This window comes from Neovison vison, chromosome 6 (assembly GCF_020171115.1).
Source record: "Neovison vison isolate M4711 chromosome 6, ASM_NN_V1, whole genome shotgun sequence".
In the NCBI taxonomy this organism is placed as follows: Eukaryota; Metazoa; Chordata; class Mammalia; order Carnivora; family Mustelidae; genus Neogale; species Neogale vison.
The window spans coordinates 223,416,967-223,432,744 of record NC_058096.1 but is presented as its reverse complement, the minus strand read 5'-3'; the positions used below and the strand labels follow the sequence as shown (position 1 = coordinate 223,432,744).

The window sequence follows — 15,778 nt, the reverse complement described above, 5'->3', positions numbered from 1 at the left end:
TCGTGGGCAGCGCGATGCCCAGCCCCACGGGGCCCCTCTGGGCGCCTGCCGTCCGCCGGGGCCGCCCGGGGCGCCACGCTGGAGCCCGCCAACCGGGGCCGGGGTGGGACGGGGGAGGCTCACGGCCTGGGGGCGGGGCAGGCCAGCGTCTCCGCGACCAGTGGGGAGCCTGGGGCGCTGCCGGGTCCCCGCCGTAGCGCCGGCCACGCTGGGTCTCCGGGCCGTGAGTCCGAGCCGCGGGCTCCGGGGCTACTTAAAACACAGCGTCGTCGGGCCGAGCCTTGCGTGTCGGCGGGACTCCGCGCTGGGGCGGCCGCTCTGGAAGGCGGCGTGGCGGGTCCCCACAAGTGCCGGGTGCGGCCGCCGCACGAGCCAGCGGCCCCCCTGCGTGCGCGGCCGAGGGGGAGGAAAGCGGGCGCCTAAGGAGAGACCCGCACGCCCCTGCCCGCAGCCGCAGGACGCACCGGAGCGGCCGCTGGGACAGCCCACGCTGCCGCCAGAAGAGCGGACACCATGCGGCACGTCCACGCAACGGAGTGTCGCTGCCCAGACGGAGGAAGAAAGGAGGGACCCTGACCTCTGCCGCACGCGGAGGGACCCTGAGGACACGGGTCAGCGAAAGCGGCCAGACCCAGAAGGACCGTCCCGCAGGACCCCACTCCCAGGAGGGCCCCAGAGGAGTCCCGTCCACGCAGACGGAGAGGAGGGGGTGGGGCAGGGGTGGGCAGTCTGTGCTTCGTGGGGACAGAGTCTCCGCGTGGGGGGATGGAAGGTTCTGGAGCCGGAGGGAGGCTGCAGGACGGGGGCGTGTGCTTCACGGCGCTGTGCGCTTAGAAATGGTTAAAAATGCAACGTTTTATGTTATGTATTTTTACCACAATCACAAATTAATTAAGAAGTACGGCAGGAGGGCCGCTGGGATGGGGAGGGTCCGAGATGACTCTGCAGACGACACAATCTAATTTTGTTTTTCAGATTTTATTTATTTATTCGACAGAGACTTACTGAGAGAGGGAGCACGTGCAGAGGGGGTGCGGAGGGAGAGCCCGGCTTCCCACCGAGCGGGGAGTCCGAGGCGGGGCTCGACCCCAGCGCCCGGGCCCGCCACCAGGACCTGAGCCGAGGGCAGACGCTCCGCCGACCCAGCCACCCAGGCGCCCTACGTGGGACTCTCCGGAGCAGGCGTCCAGGCCGGAGACAGCTGGAGGCTGCGCTCCTGAGGGTCCTGATCGTGCCCACCAGGAGGGGACTGGGAGCCGGAGGGCCGGAAGCAGTGAAGGATTTCTCCCCTTGACAGTCCCCTGTCCCTGGGGGTGTCCCGCCACGGCAACCCCCCACACCTGCCCGTGCGCCTACAGTGTCGGGTCCTTATTCACATTCCGGCCTCCTCAGCCCGGGGATCTCGGGCTCAGAACCCAGCCGGACTCAGAATCTGCAACACGTATCTGTAAAGCGGGTCAATGCGAAAGAGTGAACGTGCCCTCCGTTCGTGGGGTGGGGGGGGGCGTGTGCAGAAACCTGGATTTCGTGCGCCCACCTGGGGTAAGACTTCAGTGATGAAAACAAGAAATGGCGGAGGCAGGTGGGAGGCTCTCCAACAGGGCGCCCGGGGTGGAGGGCTCTCCCCTCTGTTTTAGTCCACTTGGTGGGGTTTTTTCCCTTTTTTATTTAGGGGAAAGTCCCGTTAACAGAATCAATCATTTTATTTTCTTAAGATTTTGTTTTTAAGTAATCTCTGTACCCCCGGTGGAGCTTGAACCCATGACCCTGAGATGGAGAGTCGCATGCTCCACTGACTGACCCACCCCGGCGCCACCAGAGAGCGCCCGTGATTGATTACTTAATATTATTATCAATAATTATCAATTATTCATAATTATTTTGGAAGTGAAAACTCAGGGGCATATTTGTACATTCACTGTTCTGCGCAGCCGTCCCCTCTCCCTAACTCCAGAATATTCTGAAGCCAACGAGATACTCGTCCCCATCAGCCCCCATCAGCCGTCATGCTTCCCCTCCCCCGCCCCCAGCACCCCCAGCCCCCTTCCTGTCCGTGGAGGAGCCCGGTCTGGGCATGTCACGCGCGTGGACTCACACCGCATGTGGCCTCCTGCCTCTGGTTCCCTCCCTGCGCGTCCTGGGCTCGGGTCCGTCCCAGGGCAGCGGGGGGGCGCCTCGCTCCTGGTTACCGCTGAGTGCGGGCGTGTGTGTGTTGGTTTCCTGTGTCTGGCCGCGGGTGCAAGAGCGTCTGTGCCTCGTGAACTGTGCAGCTCTGGACACACGTGTGGTTGCTTTCCGTGTGTGTGTTTGAGCCCCAAGGTTTTGAGCGGAGTTTTTCAAATGATGTGAATGTGTCTGTTGCCCATGTTTAAAATGCGGGGAGATGCACCCACAGCTGCCCACCGCAGCCACCGTACGAACAACTGGCCACCCCAGGTCCAGCAGCTGCTGATAGCCACGGACCCCGTGAGCACAGGATGGCCCCCTCCCAGCCTCCTGCTGTCCTCACCTCAGCCATTGGGCCCCTCACACGGGGGTCCGGCAACACCTGTCATCACCAAGAACAGAAAGGCGGGCCCCCGAGAGTGACCCGACAAGGTGTGTGAAGTGAAGCTCACCTAGTCTCCGTCCGCGCTCACGGGTGGGCCTTGGACGTCCATTTAGCAAATATTCACCAAGTGCCCATTACGGGCCAGACACAGCGCTAGAAGCACCGGTGAACAGCGGAAAGATCCCCCGGTGGAGGCGGTGCTCCAGGTGTGGGAGACAGACCAGAAGACGTAAGGAAAGGAGACAGCACGATCCAAGTGCGGCGGGTGTCTGTCTGATAAGAGGTGGTTCCTGTAGTCCTCTCAGGACGGTGGGGGTTGAGCGGTTCTGCAGAAGGTAACGCGGGGGAAGGGCATTCCAGGCAGCAAGCACAGCTGGTGCAAAGGCCCTGGGGCAGCACTGGGTTGGCCGATTGGAGGAACAAAGAGGAGGTCCACGCCGCTGGAGCAGCGTAGACAAGGGGAAGAGAGGCAGGAGTGCAGGGCCCTGGAGACATCAGTGAAGACTTGGGCTTTTCCCGGAGGAGCCCCAGAGGGCTGTAAGCAGAGTGGGACGCAAGGCAGGTGCTCATGGGCGCCCTCTGGTGGCCACCGAGAGGGGACACATCAGACTGGGGGGGCGTTGGGGGAGGGGGGCCTGCTGCGGTCCAGGTAGCCAATGATGGGGTGGAATTGGGCCCACGCTGGATGTGCTTTTAAGTTAGAACTCCAGGGAGGTTTCCGGATGGAATGGATGTGGTTAGAGACACTCAAGGTCCAGGGTGACCCCAAGGATTCTGGCCTGCACCTGGAAAGAAGGAGAGGCCGGTGCCTGAAGGGGAGGTGGGACTGGGCAGCCTGGCGGTGGGAATTGGCACTTTGACGGTCTGGAGTTGAGGTCCGAGTGGCGTGGGACCAGGGAGTGTCCTGGGCGCATAAGGGAATGTGAGCGTACTAGGAGCTTAAGGAGGGGGTTCTGAGTCCGGGGTGGAGGATATCCGAGGGGGTCAGGGATCCCCGAGGCCACATGACCAGGAAGCGTCCAGAAGGCCGCAGGGGACGTCTTCGAGCTGTGCAGAGCACATGGGATGGTGTCCCAAGAGAGACAGGCAGGAGGGGCTGCGTGTGTGGACCCCAAATTCCAGGGACTCTGCCCAAAGGGGCAGAAAAGCCAGGTGGAGTGGAAGGGGGGCAGTGGGACCGGGGTCCAAGGAGCAATGTCTGCGGGTCTGCGGGGCAGAAGCCAGGAAAAAGGGGACAAAGCGAAGCGGGGGTTAGGGGGATATAACAGAGAGGCCGTCCTTGAGGAAGGGCGAGGGACCAACCCCTGCCCAGCGCGGCCGCAGGGCCAGGACCCCGGGGCAGGGCTCGGCGGGAGCCGGCGGGGCAATGCTAGGAACGGCCACCAGATGGCGGGGCCTTCGCCTTCCCGGGGCCGACTCGGGGAAGGCCCTGGGGAGGGTCTGCGCGCCCCCACCGGAGCCACACCCGCCCTCGGGGCCCTGCAGACCGCGGGGATCTGGGCGTCTATTCCCTAGGAAAGGGGTGCACCACCCTCATCACCTTCCCGGGGCCGCTGAGTCCTCCCCAAGGGGCTCCCCGGCCCTGTGCCCTCCAATCCGGAGCGGGCGGACGGCAGGCGTGCGATACCTGCGCAGACCGGCCGGGCGCGGCACGGAGGGCGGTGGAGGCAGCGGGGTCCGGGAACCCTCTCTGATCAGCGCTGTCACGCCCACCAGCCGCCCCACGGGCAGGGGCTCCCCCAGCTCCCGGAGCCGGAAAGGGGCGGGCGCCGTGTCACCGCGCCTCGGTTGCCGGGTAACGGCAAGGAGGGGGACGCAGCCGCGCGACGCGTGGGTGAGGCGGGGCAGCGGCCCCCTCCCCAGGCCTTAGGGAGCGTTATCTCGTGTCCCAGCCAGTGGGGTCTTTCCAGGGTCCCCAGCGGGAGGCTGGGGGACACAGGCACTCAGCTGGCCGGCTGAAGGCCAGGGGTGGGAAAAACCACACGGGCACAAGAGTCGGGTTTAAAAAAGGGCTTGTTTAATTAAATACAAGGAAGAGGCCAGGCAGGACGGAGGAAGGGGGGGCGCCCCCTGAAAGCACAAATCCCTGGGGGGGCCCTCCTCACTTTCCCCCCTTGAGATGCCACAGCTAAGTGGCTGGAACCAGGTCCCAGTGACCTCCAGCTCCTTGGGGGAGGAGGGGCGCAGGTCTCTCCAGGCCCCTGGACACTGGACAGGGGCCAGGGATGAGTCCCCGGCTTCCCGGCCCCTCAAACCCAGAGCCCACCTCCAGGGAGGAGGCACCACCCAAGGATGGGACCACCAAGAGGATGTCCATAAAGTCACAGGGGAAAATGGGACCCCAGCCTGTCCCCACAGACTAAGGCATCTCACTAACACTGCCAGAGAGGAGGGTTTAGGGTACAGACGGACCGGGCCAGCAAGGATCCGCCCAGAGACCAGGCAAGACGACCCTTCCCAGTCCAGCTCCAAAAGGGCTTCCCTGGCCTCCTCCCCAGGACCCCCAGCACCCATCCCTGGATCCTGCCAGGCCGGGTCTGGTCCACACCGATGCCATCCAAACCTCCAGCCCCCTAAAGGGGAGACAGAAAGGTTCTGGAACACACGCAGGTGCCACAAACCTCCTGCAGCCAACAGTGGGACGCAGGTCCTTTCAGGGTCTTGGGACAGGGAGCCTGGGTGCTCTCCCATTGTAGGATGGGGGTCCTCAATCCCTGTCCAAAATGAAACCCAACCCAAGCTGTGGTGGGAATGCACCAGGAGAGGACACAGCACTTACCCCTCCCTACCCTAAGTTCAGATCAAGCAGACCTTCCCCCCAACACCCACCCCCCCGCCCAGGACAGCGGACCACCCACAGGGCCCAGGTCAGGAAAGGGATTGGTGCCTGAAAAAATATTCTACCCGGTCCAAAAAACGAGCTATCCCATGGGGTGCAGGGGTCAGCCCTCATGCTTCCCGCCCTCACAGGCGGGACCCCAGCCTCTGGTCCAGAGGCCACGCGACCGGGGCTACCCGCCAGGAAGAAAGGCCAGTGGCAGGGCGGGCCGGACCCCACACCTCCACCTGCAGGGGACGGGGGCTTTATGCTCGATGCTGTCGTGGTCCCAAACAGGAGGGATTGACTGATTGTCACACCATGCTGTGGAAGGCCAAAGTCGGGGACTGGACTCTGACAGGCACAGTCCTCAGTCACACGCACACACCCACCCAGAGGGGGGCAGCTTCCCGCCCCCCTCCTTCCCACCAGCAGAGACAGAGGAAAATAAATAAGGAGGCATTTGCCCCAGCCGCAGCCGTGTTACCCCCTCCCCTCCATGTGAGTCAAATTGCTCTTTGGAAGAACCCGTTTCTCTCCCTCCCCACCCCAGTCTTAGGAGCAAATCCTGGATCCTACTGCCTCCCCCCTCCCCCACCCCCACTGCCGGGGAGCTGGGTGGCAGGGCAGAACCTGTGGACACCTGAGATTGAGTACCCGGATGGGGGTGGCTGGGGCCACGCCCCAATTCCCTGAACATCTCCAATGGCTTTCAGAGGGGTGAGGGGCCCCGGGCGCGGTGGGCAGGGGTGCCGCGGTAACCCCTGGTTCATCTAAGGCTCTTTGCACACATCATCCCAACCTGGAGAGGGGGGCTGGGGAGGGCAGGGTCCAAGCACCGGTCAGGTGCACCTTTCCTGGGCCGCTCAGCAGCCCCCCCCCAGACTCACCCTCTCCAAAGCAGGGAGGTGGCGATGGGGAGAGGGGAGCGCCTGCTGGCCGCCCACCAGGGGTTCCTGTGTAACACGTGGGAAGAGAATTATCCGACATGGCTATTTACAGACGCGGGCCCCAGCCACCGCTCCCGAGGACCACCCCCACCCCGGCCGGCGTCGGGGACCGGGGCTGTCGGTCCGTGGCCCGCCCCTGGCTGTGGACAGCAGGCGGTTTGCTGGTGCTCCGTGCCCAGGCCCAGCAGGGGTGCGGCAGGGCGGGCTGGAGAGGGCCCTACAGGCCGGCGGGGGCCGGGCTGGGCGCGGGGCTGGGCGCGGGGCTGCCGGCCAGGCTGCAGGGCAGCGAGTCGCTGGGCGAGGTGCTGCGGGCGCCCGGGCGCCGGAGCAGTTCCGGGCGGAAGCCGGGGTGGCGGCGCGCGTGCTTGGTCAGGTGGTCGCTGCGGGTGAAGCGCTTGGAGCAGAGCGGGCAGGGGAAGCGCTTCTCGCCGGTGTGCGTCCGGTGGTGGCGGGCCAGCTCGTCGGAGCGCGCGAACTTCTTGTCGCAGCCCGGCCAGTCGCAGGCAAACGGGCGTTCGCCTGCGCAGAGGGGGCAGAGGACAGACGGCGGCGGTCAGCGCGCGGGCGGCGGTGGGGCGCCGGCAGGCCCCGCGGTCCGGGCCCTGGGGCTCCCCCCGCCCCCCACCCGCCGCAGCCGCCCGCGGGTTCCGGAGGCTGGACTCGGGGGGGGACGTAAAGAAACCCCCCACTCATTTCACGAAGCCCCTAAGGAACTCTCCTGCCCTTCGCTCCCCAGGACCCGGTAGTAATTCCACGAGCAGTTTCGCTGGGCGCGAAGCAGAACGGGCGGAGGCCGAGCTCTGCCGGGCCGCCCCACTCCCGCCGCACCACGGCCTGGGCACAGCTCTGCGCCCGCCCCCGGGGCACGCGGGGCTCGGCAGGGGCTGCTCCCTCCGCCAGCGGGTCCCGCTCTCGGGGGGGGGGGGGGCGTACGGGAGGCTCCCAGGTGCTCCCAGGTGCCCGGCCCACCCACTGACCCTTGTGGCCTCCCATGCCCCAACCCACCCACTGACCCTGGGGCGGGCCATGTGGAGGGAACGCAGCGCCACCTGCAGCCCCAGAGCCCAGGGTGGGGAAGGGCACAAGGCCCTGGCAGAGAAGGCCCCTGGCAGGTCACCACGCTGCCGGGAAGGGGAAGGCTTGGAGGCTGCGCCCACCGGCCTTACCCCGCCCCCGCGGAACCGACGGGCAGGGGAGGCGAGGGGAGGCGAGGGGAGGCGAGGGGAGGCGAGGGGAGGCGAGGGGAGGCGAGGGGCGGGCCGCCATCAGGCAACTTCCTCCGTAGACCCCTCCCACCTCCCAGGCCGGCCTCGCCCATCCTGCCCCGGCCAGCCGCCGCCAGCCCCAAGCGCTCGTCGCCACCCACCCCTCCCGTCTGGGATGCCGGCCCCCCATCGGTTCAGCCCGGTCCCCAGCGAGCGTTGTCAGCATCTCCCCACCCCAGGGGGAGTCCCCCCTGGACCCCCGCCACGGCCCCAGGCCGAGGGGCCCTGAGGGACCCGGAGCTTGTGCCCCTGCGCGGGGCACCTGGAGGCCGGCCTCCCAGTGGCTGTTTCCTTCAGGAGTTTTGGAGGGTGTGTGCCGCGCCGATACGGAGAGAATGTGGGCGCGTGAGCCGTGGCGCCCACACCCCCGTGTGACACCCTTTGTGGCTGGATGGAGCTCCAGGTGCAAAGGCAGAGGCTGCACTCCGGGCGGCCACCGCGGAGTCAGGCCCAGGCTGGGCACTGTGGTGACTCAGTCAGGGAACACACCAGAAGGGGGTGCCTGGCCCGGGGTCTGAGAAAGGCCCCCAAACAGGGTACATGGTGGCCGAGGGCAGAGGAAACCGGGAGCGGGCGGACAGGACAACGGGGGCAGACGGGCGGCTGTGGGGGGAAGCAGGGTGGGGATTCTCAGCGTGTGCCAGGGACATCCCAGCTCTGAAGGCCAAGGGACTGTCCTTAGGTGACGGGCTGGGAGGAGGTAGGAGACAGGAGAGGCAGGGAGAGCGCCGCTGCCATCACCCGTGGCCCAGGGGAGAACGAAACCCTCCCCTCCCCCACCCCTTCTTCCAGGCCGCCCCCAAGACCAAAGGAGGCTGCGAGGTCCAGCAAGTCCCCCCATGAAGATCTGTGGGTTTCTCCCAGCAGCGCGAGGGCATGTCCCAGGGGGCGGTGAATCCAGGGGTGCTAGTCACCTACGGGGGGGGGCTTACACATCTGTGCCCAAGACCTCGCAGACTGCAAACCTCCAGGGCTGCACCCCTCCCCGGGATGATCCCAAAGGCAGGGGGAGGGACCTCCGCAAGGCCAACCTCTACAGAACCCCAGGGGCTCAAAACAGCCCAGGAAAGGACCCCGGCCCCACCCGGATGGTGGAAGTGCTGGGACCCGACAGTCCCCCAGGGCTGCAGTCTGCGGGAGGGGAGTCCGGTCTCGGGGGCGGGGCTGCTGGCTCTAGGCCAGTCCCGGTGCCCGGGGGAGCCCCCTCCGAGGGGCACGCAGTCCTGTCGCCATCTTGCAGCGCGCAGGCGGGGAGAAGCAGAAGGGAAGGGGGGGCCATCCCGCTGCTGGCGCGCCCCGCAGTTGGCTCACTTCCCCATTTCGGGCGGGCGGCGGGACTGGGCCGCCCCGCCTCCCCGCAGTTCCACTTTGCAACGAGCAGGTTGCAAGAGCCGTGCCAGCGTGCACTGGGGCAGGACGCGTGCAGCCGCCGGGAACACAGCTGCCGCACGTAGCTCGGTGGCGGCAGGGCCATCCGCAGCCCAGCCGGCCTCGCTCACGTGGTCCCCGCTCCCGCTAGGGCGGGGGCGGCCGGGCTGGGGTCGACTTGCCGGCTGGACGCCTGCCAGCCCCGCCCCACACCCAGTTGCTGGGGAACTCACGTGCACACGTGGGTGGCGGGACCCGGTGCGCAGGCTTCCCGCCCCCACAACGTCGGGCGAATGCCTGCGAGATACCAGGCCCTGTCACCCTCCCACAGTCCACTAGCCAGGGCGGGGAGGGGGCTGCGCTCAGGAGGCTCGGAGCCAGTGGGGCCGCAGGTGCCACCTCCCGCTGCCCCAGAGCGGACTGGAACCTGGGCTGGAGGAGATGCGGTGGGCGGGGCCCTGCGGACATGACCTTTTGACTTGGGCTGGGCTGGGGTGACCTGGGGACAGTTGCAGTCACCACAGTGCCATGCTGGCTCAGAAAAAATGGAGGCCAAGAGGTCCTGGAGACCGGATAAAGAGGGGACCAGGAAGGTGGTACCGGAGCCAAGCAGCACCGCTTGGCCTGCCTGGCCTTCCTGGACAGGGCCAAGGACCCGGCTCCTACAACTAACCTTTGCCATGACCTCCTGAGGTCATCCCTTGGGTAGGGAGGGAGCTGTGTCCGACAGCTGACCCTTGCACAAATGCCCACCTACCCAGCACATGCAGTGGAGTTGGGCCGGGTGAGAGAATTTCTGGAGAGCTCCAGAGGGCTGGGCTGCAGCAGGCAGCAGGGAGCAGGCCAGGGGCTTCCTGAAGCTCCCCCCACCCCGGGATTCCAGAAAGAACCCAAAGAACAGCAGCTGTGGAGGTGCAGCAGAAGGGGGGAGCTGATGGGGAGGTCTAGAGAGCAGGGCCTGGGGTCTGCCTCCAGCAAGCTCCTAGGATGGCTGTACAGAGACGCCCTACATAATCTCCTCACCCAACGTGGGGCACGAACTCAAACCCTGAGATCAAGAGTCACGTGCCCCAATGAGCGACCAGCCAGGCGCCCCCTGGGCCCTGCCCCCCAAACACAAAGCTTACCACCTACCCACCCCCACATCCCCACTCCTCCTGTAGGCTTCCCCTTTCAATCGTCCTGTTGTTGCCACCAAAGGTGGAGACAGGCCATCTCTGACCCTGGCCTGCTGGGTAACTGGCAGGAAATCCCATCAGTAACCCCTTCAGAATATCTCCAGACCCCACACTGGCTGTGCACCCAGCTCTTGCCTGGACTAGTGCAGTAGCCCATCAGCTTGGGGCTAAGCCACCTAGTCTGTGCTCTGCTCTTCAACTCCCAAGACTACTCCCTGACCCAAGATTAAAGCCGAAAGGGTTTACCTTGACCCCTCACCCTCCCTCGACTTCTTCAGTCCTCACACACCGTGTTCTGGCTGCCTAGACTCTCTCCCCTGTCACTCTGCCCCTTCTGTGTATACCATCACACCTAAGATCGGCCTCTCCTTACCCCACAGGTGCACTCCACCGTCCCCTTTTTTTGCTTCTCCCAGGTGTGAGACCTGCCCCTTCACCTGACTGCCAAGTGGAGGGCACAGGCCTGACCCGCCGTGGGCACTCCATGCATCTGTGTGAAGCCTCGGGGGCCAGAGGGCCAAGCTCGGTGCAGCAGCAGCTGACGGGGTGTTCACCATCTTGTCCGCCCCCGCGCCCCCCACCGCACTACGGCTCCTGCAGCCCCTCACCCCTCCTTCCTCCCTGCAGACCCACACTGCGAGGCTCGCTTCCCACCCAGACGGGCCTCTTTGGCCCAGGGGGTGAGCAGTTAACAGCTCCCACAACCGCCCCCCCCAGCATGTGTGGTCGGGAGACCCACTGTTCTGGGACGGCACTGGGCGAAGGTTCAAGTCAGGGCGGCCCCCTTCGGAGGGAGGCCGGCTCCTCGCACTGGTATCACGCACTGGTATCGCGAACCAGCTCCCGGGCCATCTGGGCGACCTTTATCAGGGAGCCTGGGTGGGGGGCGGTTATCGCCCCCTGCAATGTTGGGGGCCCTCCCCCACTCCCCAGTTCCAGCTGCTCTCTGCATGTGTGGAGGAGGGAGCTAGGGGGAGCTCCCTGGCCACTTCCCCCCCCCCCGGAAGCCGCCAGTCTCCCGAGCCCCACCTGTCCTCAAAGGCACTCTGCCCAGGGGAGGTGGGTAGGGGGACAGGGTCTGCTGTCCACTCGGCCCCGGGAGGATGGTGGCTACTTCCCCTCTGGGCCTCAGTGTCCCCATCTGCCTCTCCCCGGGGGGCCTCTTCGGCCAAGAATCCCACCACCCCCACCCGGCCCCCTCCTTGGGCTACTCAGAATAACTGGGGTCCACCCCGGCCACCTCTGACTCTCCACGCCCAGGGGCTTCTCACCTGCACCCAGTCTGTGGGCTGGCCCACCCCTTTCGCTCCCAGGCGGGGAGCCTGCCCTCCTCAACTCCTCTCCCGGGACCCTAATCCCAGCTCCGTAAACGGATTTTCCTCTGCAAAGCTGGGCCTGCCTTCCTGGCCACCCTCCATCCCCTGCCCTTGGGATTAAACGGAACCCTTCACCTGGCCTGACCCTCCCCGCCTCACACCTCTGCCTCAGCCTCCCAACTCCTGCCCCAGGGCCCCTGTCCCCATGCCCTGCAGCCGGCAACACCCTGCTCCTGGGACACACCCCTTTCTGCCCCACAGGACCCGGAGGTAGCAGAGAGACCTTTTCCTGCATGGCTGTGGCCATTACCCCCTCCCCAAGGGTCCAAGCTGTGAGGGCACAGGGACGGGGCGGCCCCACAGAACCGCACGTGCTCAGCGCTCACCTCCCATGCCTGACTTGAGACAGGGTTTGAGAGTAAAACGGGGGGTCTCACCTGGGGGTGATCCTGCAACTACCCCAGGGGACACGAGTTACTGGCATCAAGTGGGTGCGGCCAGGGATCCTGCCGAGACCCCCCAGGGTGCCCTGGACAACCACCGAGACTGGTGTCCGTGGCCCCCTGGCGATCCAACCTTGGCCTAGAAGCTCCACTCCTGGGTCTGAGCTCCCTCTTGCTGGGGGGGGGCCTGAGAGTCCAGCAGGAGCAGAGCTCATGCCCGCTTGGAACCGGGGACTCTGGGGCAGGGGAACAGTCCGGATATGGAGGTTGGGAGAGCAGGAGTAGACAGCCAGCCTCTCCTCCCGCCCCCGCCCCATCGCGCCTCTCACTCTCAGTATCCATAGCAACGGCGTCAACTTCTCCTGAAGCTTCCAAAGTCCTTCCCCACCCCACGTAGGAGAGCTCCATGCCGGGGCTCCAGGCCAGACCCAGGGGACCACAGGACAGCCCTGCCCCTGCCGCTGGGTGGCCCTCCCCGGCCTCGGCGCCTCCTGTGCCAAGCGGAGCGGGGACACTGGACTCTGGCCAGGCTCCAGCCCGGGCCCTCAGTCTGCTCTGCTGTGGAATGGGGCTGGACCCGGACTGGGATTCTCCTTACAGAGAGAAAGAGTGATCCTCAGGCAGGGCAGGGGAGGGCAGGCTTCTCTCCCGGGGGATGGCCCCGCTGACTTCTGGTTCCCGCTCCTCATCACATGGGTCCCCAGGCCCACTCCAGGCCACAGGCAACACAAAGCTAGCCTGGGGACACCCAGGGCCAGCATGACTTCCCCTCCCCCAAGCCAGGCGTAACAGCAGCGCCCCCCTCGACTAGAAGCCAGAAAAACTCACAGGCCCTTACGCAACCACGAAGCCAGGGTTGGGGGGGGCGACTCCGTGAATGAGCAGTCTCGGGCACCCAAGTGACGGAGACCCTCGGAAACCAGAACAGCAAGGGGCCCTGAGTCAGGCTTTCCCAACCTCAGGAGCATCCGGTGTGCCCAGGAGCCGTGCCCTCTGGGCTCCCACGCTGCACTGTGGGGAGGGCTTTGAGACAGGACCGCTCCCATGGGGGCTAAGGATCCGTGAGGGATGGCATCCTGCCCGCCCCCCACCCACTACTCACCCCCTCCACTGGGACACTCCCCCCACCCCGGCTGGGCCTCAGGAACCTAGAGTTCTCATTTAAAACCAGGACAGCAATACCGACATCCTGGCGCAGCAAGGAGTCCCCCGACTTCGAGGCGACCACCACTGCTTGGGGCCTCTGAGCCTCTGGTCGAAGGACTCCAGGCCGTTCTGAAGTTCTCTCTTGGGACCTGTGCTGGGAGGTGGCCTGGCCACTGCCTCCCACTGACCCAGAAACTGGACAGGACCCAGAAAAGAAAATAAATCAAATCAGTACCCTGGGTTGGGGGGGTCCAAAAGGCTCTCGGCGCCTCACCATCCAACAACGGGACAGGAGTAGGAGCGCAAGAGTGGGAAAAATGGGGTCCCTCTCCGGAGAGTCTCTCCGCGTCAGCACCCCGGCTGCCCAAACAGGCCGACTCACTTAGGATGATCCAGGGCCCTCCTCAGACCCCAGCTCCACACCCAGAGAGGAATAAACACCCAGCGGCTGCTGGGGAAGTGGGGCGGCTCCAGGAGGCAATGCAGACCCTGCCCAGCACCCCAGTGCCCCTGGTATCCCGTCCGGTGCTCACAAGCGGGGCAGAGCCTCCAGGTCCCCATGGGCAGGGATGGGGACTGAGGGAGAAGGGGAGCGCCAAAAGCAGGGAGGAGAACACCGGGCATCTGAGGTCCCACAAGGAGCCTGGGGCTGCCCGCACCCTAACCCCACCACACGACAGGGCCAGGCCTGCTTTCCTGTGCCCTCTCCACAAGGGGAGTGCGTCCACAGCGCCCTGGCTACACCAGACCCCCCACCGAGACCCTGAGAAGGCAGAATTCTGCGCCCTTTACACAGGCAAAAACACTGAACCCCAAGATGGGTCATGGGCTAGAAAGCAGCAGAGCCGCAATCCAAGTGCACCCTCATGACAGCACCCAGATGCCCGCCCTCCCGGAGGGCAGGAGGACCCCCCCCAATACTCAAGCCCTGGCCAGCTTCCAACACCCACCTTCCCTGAACCCCAACCCAAACTCCCAACTTGGACAAGAGCATTCTCGGGGTGGAGGGTGGGGGACCCCAGAGGGACAAGGGAGGGGATGAAGGGGTGATGACTGTGACCCTCCCTCAGACTCCCCGAGCTATTCCCTCACCCTCAGCTGAGAAGCGAGAGGTGACAAGTGTCACGGACCCCTCAGCCCATCCCTGCCACCTAACGCGTGAGGACCTGAGGCCCTCGAGGGTCCCCCTCTCAAATCCGCCCCCCACTCCCGCATCCAGACTCAGGCCTCAACCCGCGCACTCAGCAACCCCCGCCGCCTTATTAAAACTCACGAGGGGGGGACAATAAACGTGTGGGGCGCCCCCCCACCCCGGCCCCCACGCCAGCGGCTCTGCTGCCCTCTGGGGTGATTCGTCGCTGCCACCTCCCTCTCTACAGATAGGGAAACTGAGGCAAAGGACGGGAAGACAGGACAGTCAGAGCGGGTGCTCCAGCCGCGGCATCCACTCCCCGGACGCGAACGCGACAGGAAACAGAGAGAAACCGGGCCGACGGGGGAGGGGACGGTCCGGGAGCCCCGATTCCGCCCACGGACCCCGTCGCGCCGCGCGCCCCGCGAGTCCCTGCAGCGGCCACGCTCTCGCCCGCCAACCGCGCGCCGCCCGACCGCGTGGCCGCCACGCCCCCTGCGCGCGCCCCACCCACCGAGGCCCCGCCCTCCCGGCCGGCGCGGCGGCGGCGGCGGCGGGGGGCGCCCCGGCGCGCCCCCCTCCCCGCCCCCCACGCGCCACGCAGTTTTGGGGTCCCGGAGGGGGAAGGGGCGCAGGAGACCGCGCGCGCGGGCCGGGAGGACGGGGCTCACCTGTGTGCGTCCGCAGGTGCGACTTGAGGTGTGAGGACTTGTAGTACGCCTTGGCGCAGCCCGGGAAGGGACAGCGGTGGCTCTTGGCGGCGGCGGGCGCGGCGCCGGGGGCGCGGCCAGAGGACGGGGACGAGGCGGCCGAGGAGGAGGAGGCGGGCGAGGCGCCCCCCGGGGCGGCGCCGGGCCCGCTGCGCAGGTCGGCCAGGATGCTGGCGGCCAGCAGGTGGGGCGCGGCGGCGGCGGCGGCGGCGGGGGCGGCGGCGGGGCCCGGGCCGGAGGCGACGGGGGGCGGCGGTGGCGGGCCCGGGGGCCCGGGCGGGGCAGCCTCGCGGCGTGGCGCGCGCACCTCCAAGCCGGCCGCGGGGCCCGCGCCCTCGGGGCCCGGCCGCCCGCGGTGCACCACGGCGCCCGAGGAGATGGCCATGAGCACGTCGGCAGCGAAGTAATCCACGCACGCCACGGCCGCCGACATGCCGGGCAAGGGCGCGCGGCGCGGGCCGAGCGGGCTGAAAGGCGGCGGCGGGAGCGGTGCCCGTCCGGCCGGCGGCGGCTGCTCGAGTGCGGGAGGCGGAGGAGGAGGAGGAGGAGGCGGAGGCCGGCGCGCGCCGCCGCCGCCGCCGCCCGCGCTTGGCCCGCCCCGCCCCGCCTGACGCGCCCTGACGCACCGGAGCCCGCGGGGGCGGCCGCGGCCCGCCCCGCCCGGAGGACGCCCCCTCGGGGCGCGCGGCCACGCCCCCCGCCCGGCGCGCCCTCCGCCGCCCTGCCCGCCGCGCGCGGCCGCCGGGGGCGGGGTCTGGGCCGCAGGAGCCGCCCCCGGCGCGCCCACTCCGACCCCGGAGCTCGGTTCCGCCGGCTTCCCGAAGCGCGCCCTCCCCGCGCGGGGCCCCCAGCCCGAGACCCCGCCTCCGGTCCCTGCGGCTCGCGCCCCCTCGCCCTTCTC

The 15,778-nt window shown here is 67.1% G+C and overlaps 1 protein-coding gene and 1 long non-coding RNA gene across 2 annotated transcripts; one reads left to right on the top strand and one right to left on the bottom strand.

Moving 5' to 3' along the window:
- Window positions 1–178: 178 nt before the first annotated feature.
- LOC122909938 lies at window positions 179–1,898 on the top strand. Its single transcript, XR_006385197.1, has 2 exons — window positions 179–611; window positions 976–1,898. It is a non-coding gene; the product is annotated as an uncharacterized LOC122909938 (long non-coding RNA).
- Window positions 1,899–4,546: 2,648 nt separating this feature from the next.
- Window positions 4,547–15,360, bottom strand: KLF16 (Kruppel like factor 16). The gene is made up of 2 exons (XM_044254656.1): window positions 14,839–15,360; window positions 4,547–6,838 (listed from the first exon to the last, which is right to left on the bottom strand). Exons 1-2 carry the CDS (start codon window positions 15,308–15,310, stop codon window positions 6,537–6,539), a joined length of 774 nt encoding a protein of 257 aa, XP_044110591.1. The 5' UTR covers window positions 15,311–15,360; the 3' UTR covers window positions 4,547–6,536.
- Window positions 15,361–15,778: the final 418 nt, after the last annotated feature.

What these genes read in the sequence shown, in the direction of transcription:
- KLF16 (XM_044254656.1), bottom strand. Translation starts at nt 15,310, where the DNA reads ATGTCGGCGGCCGTGGCGTGCGTGGATTACTTCGCTGCCGACGTGCTC. An exon ending in GCACCTGCGGACGCACACAG is followed by an intron (nt 6,839 to 14,838) that starts GTGAGCCCCGTC and finishes CCCTCTGCGCAG; the next exon opens with GCGAACGCCCGTTTGCCTGC.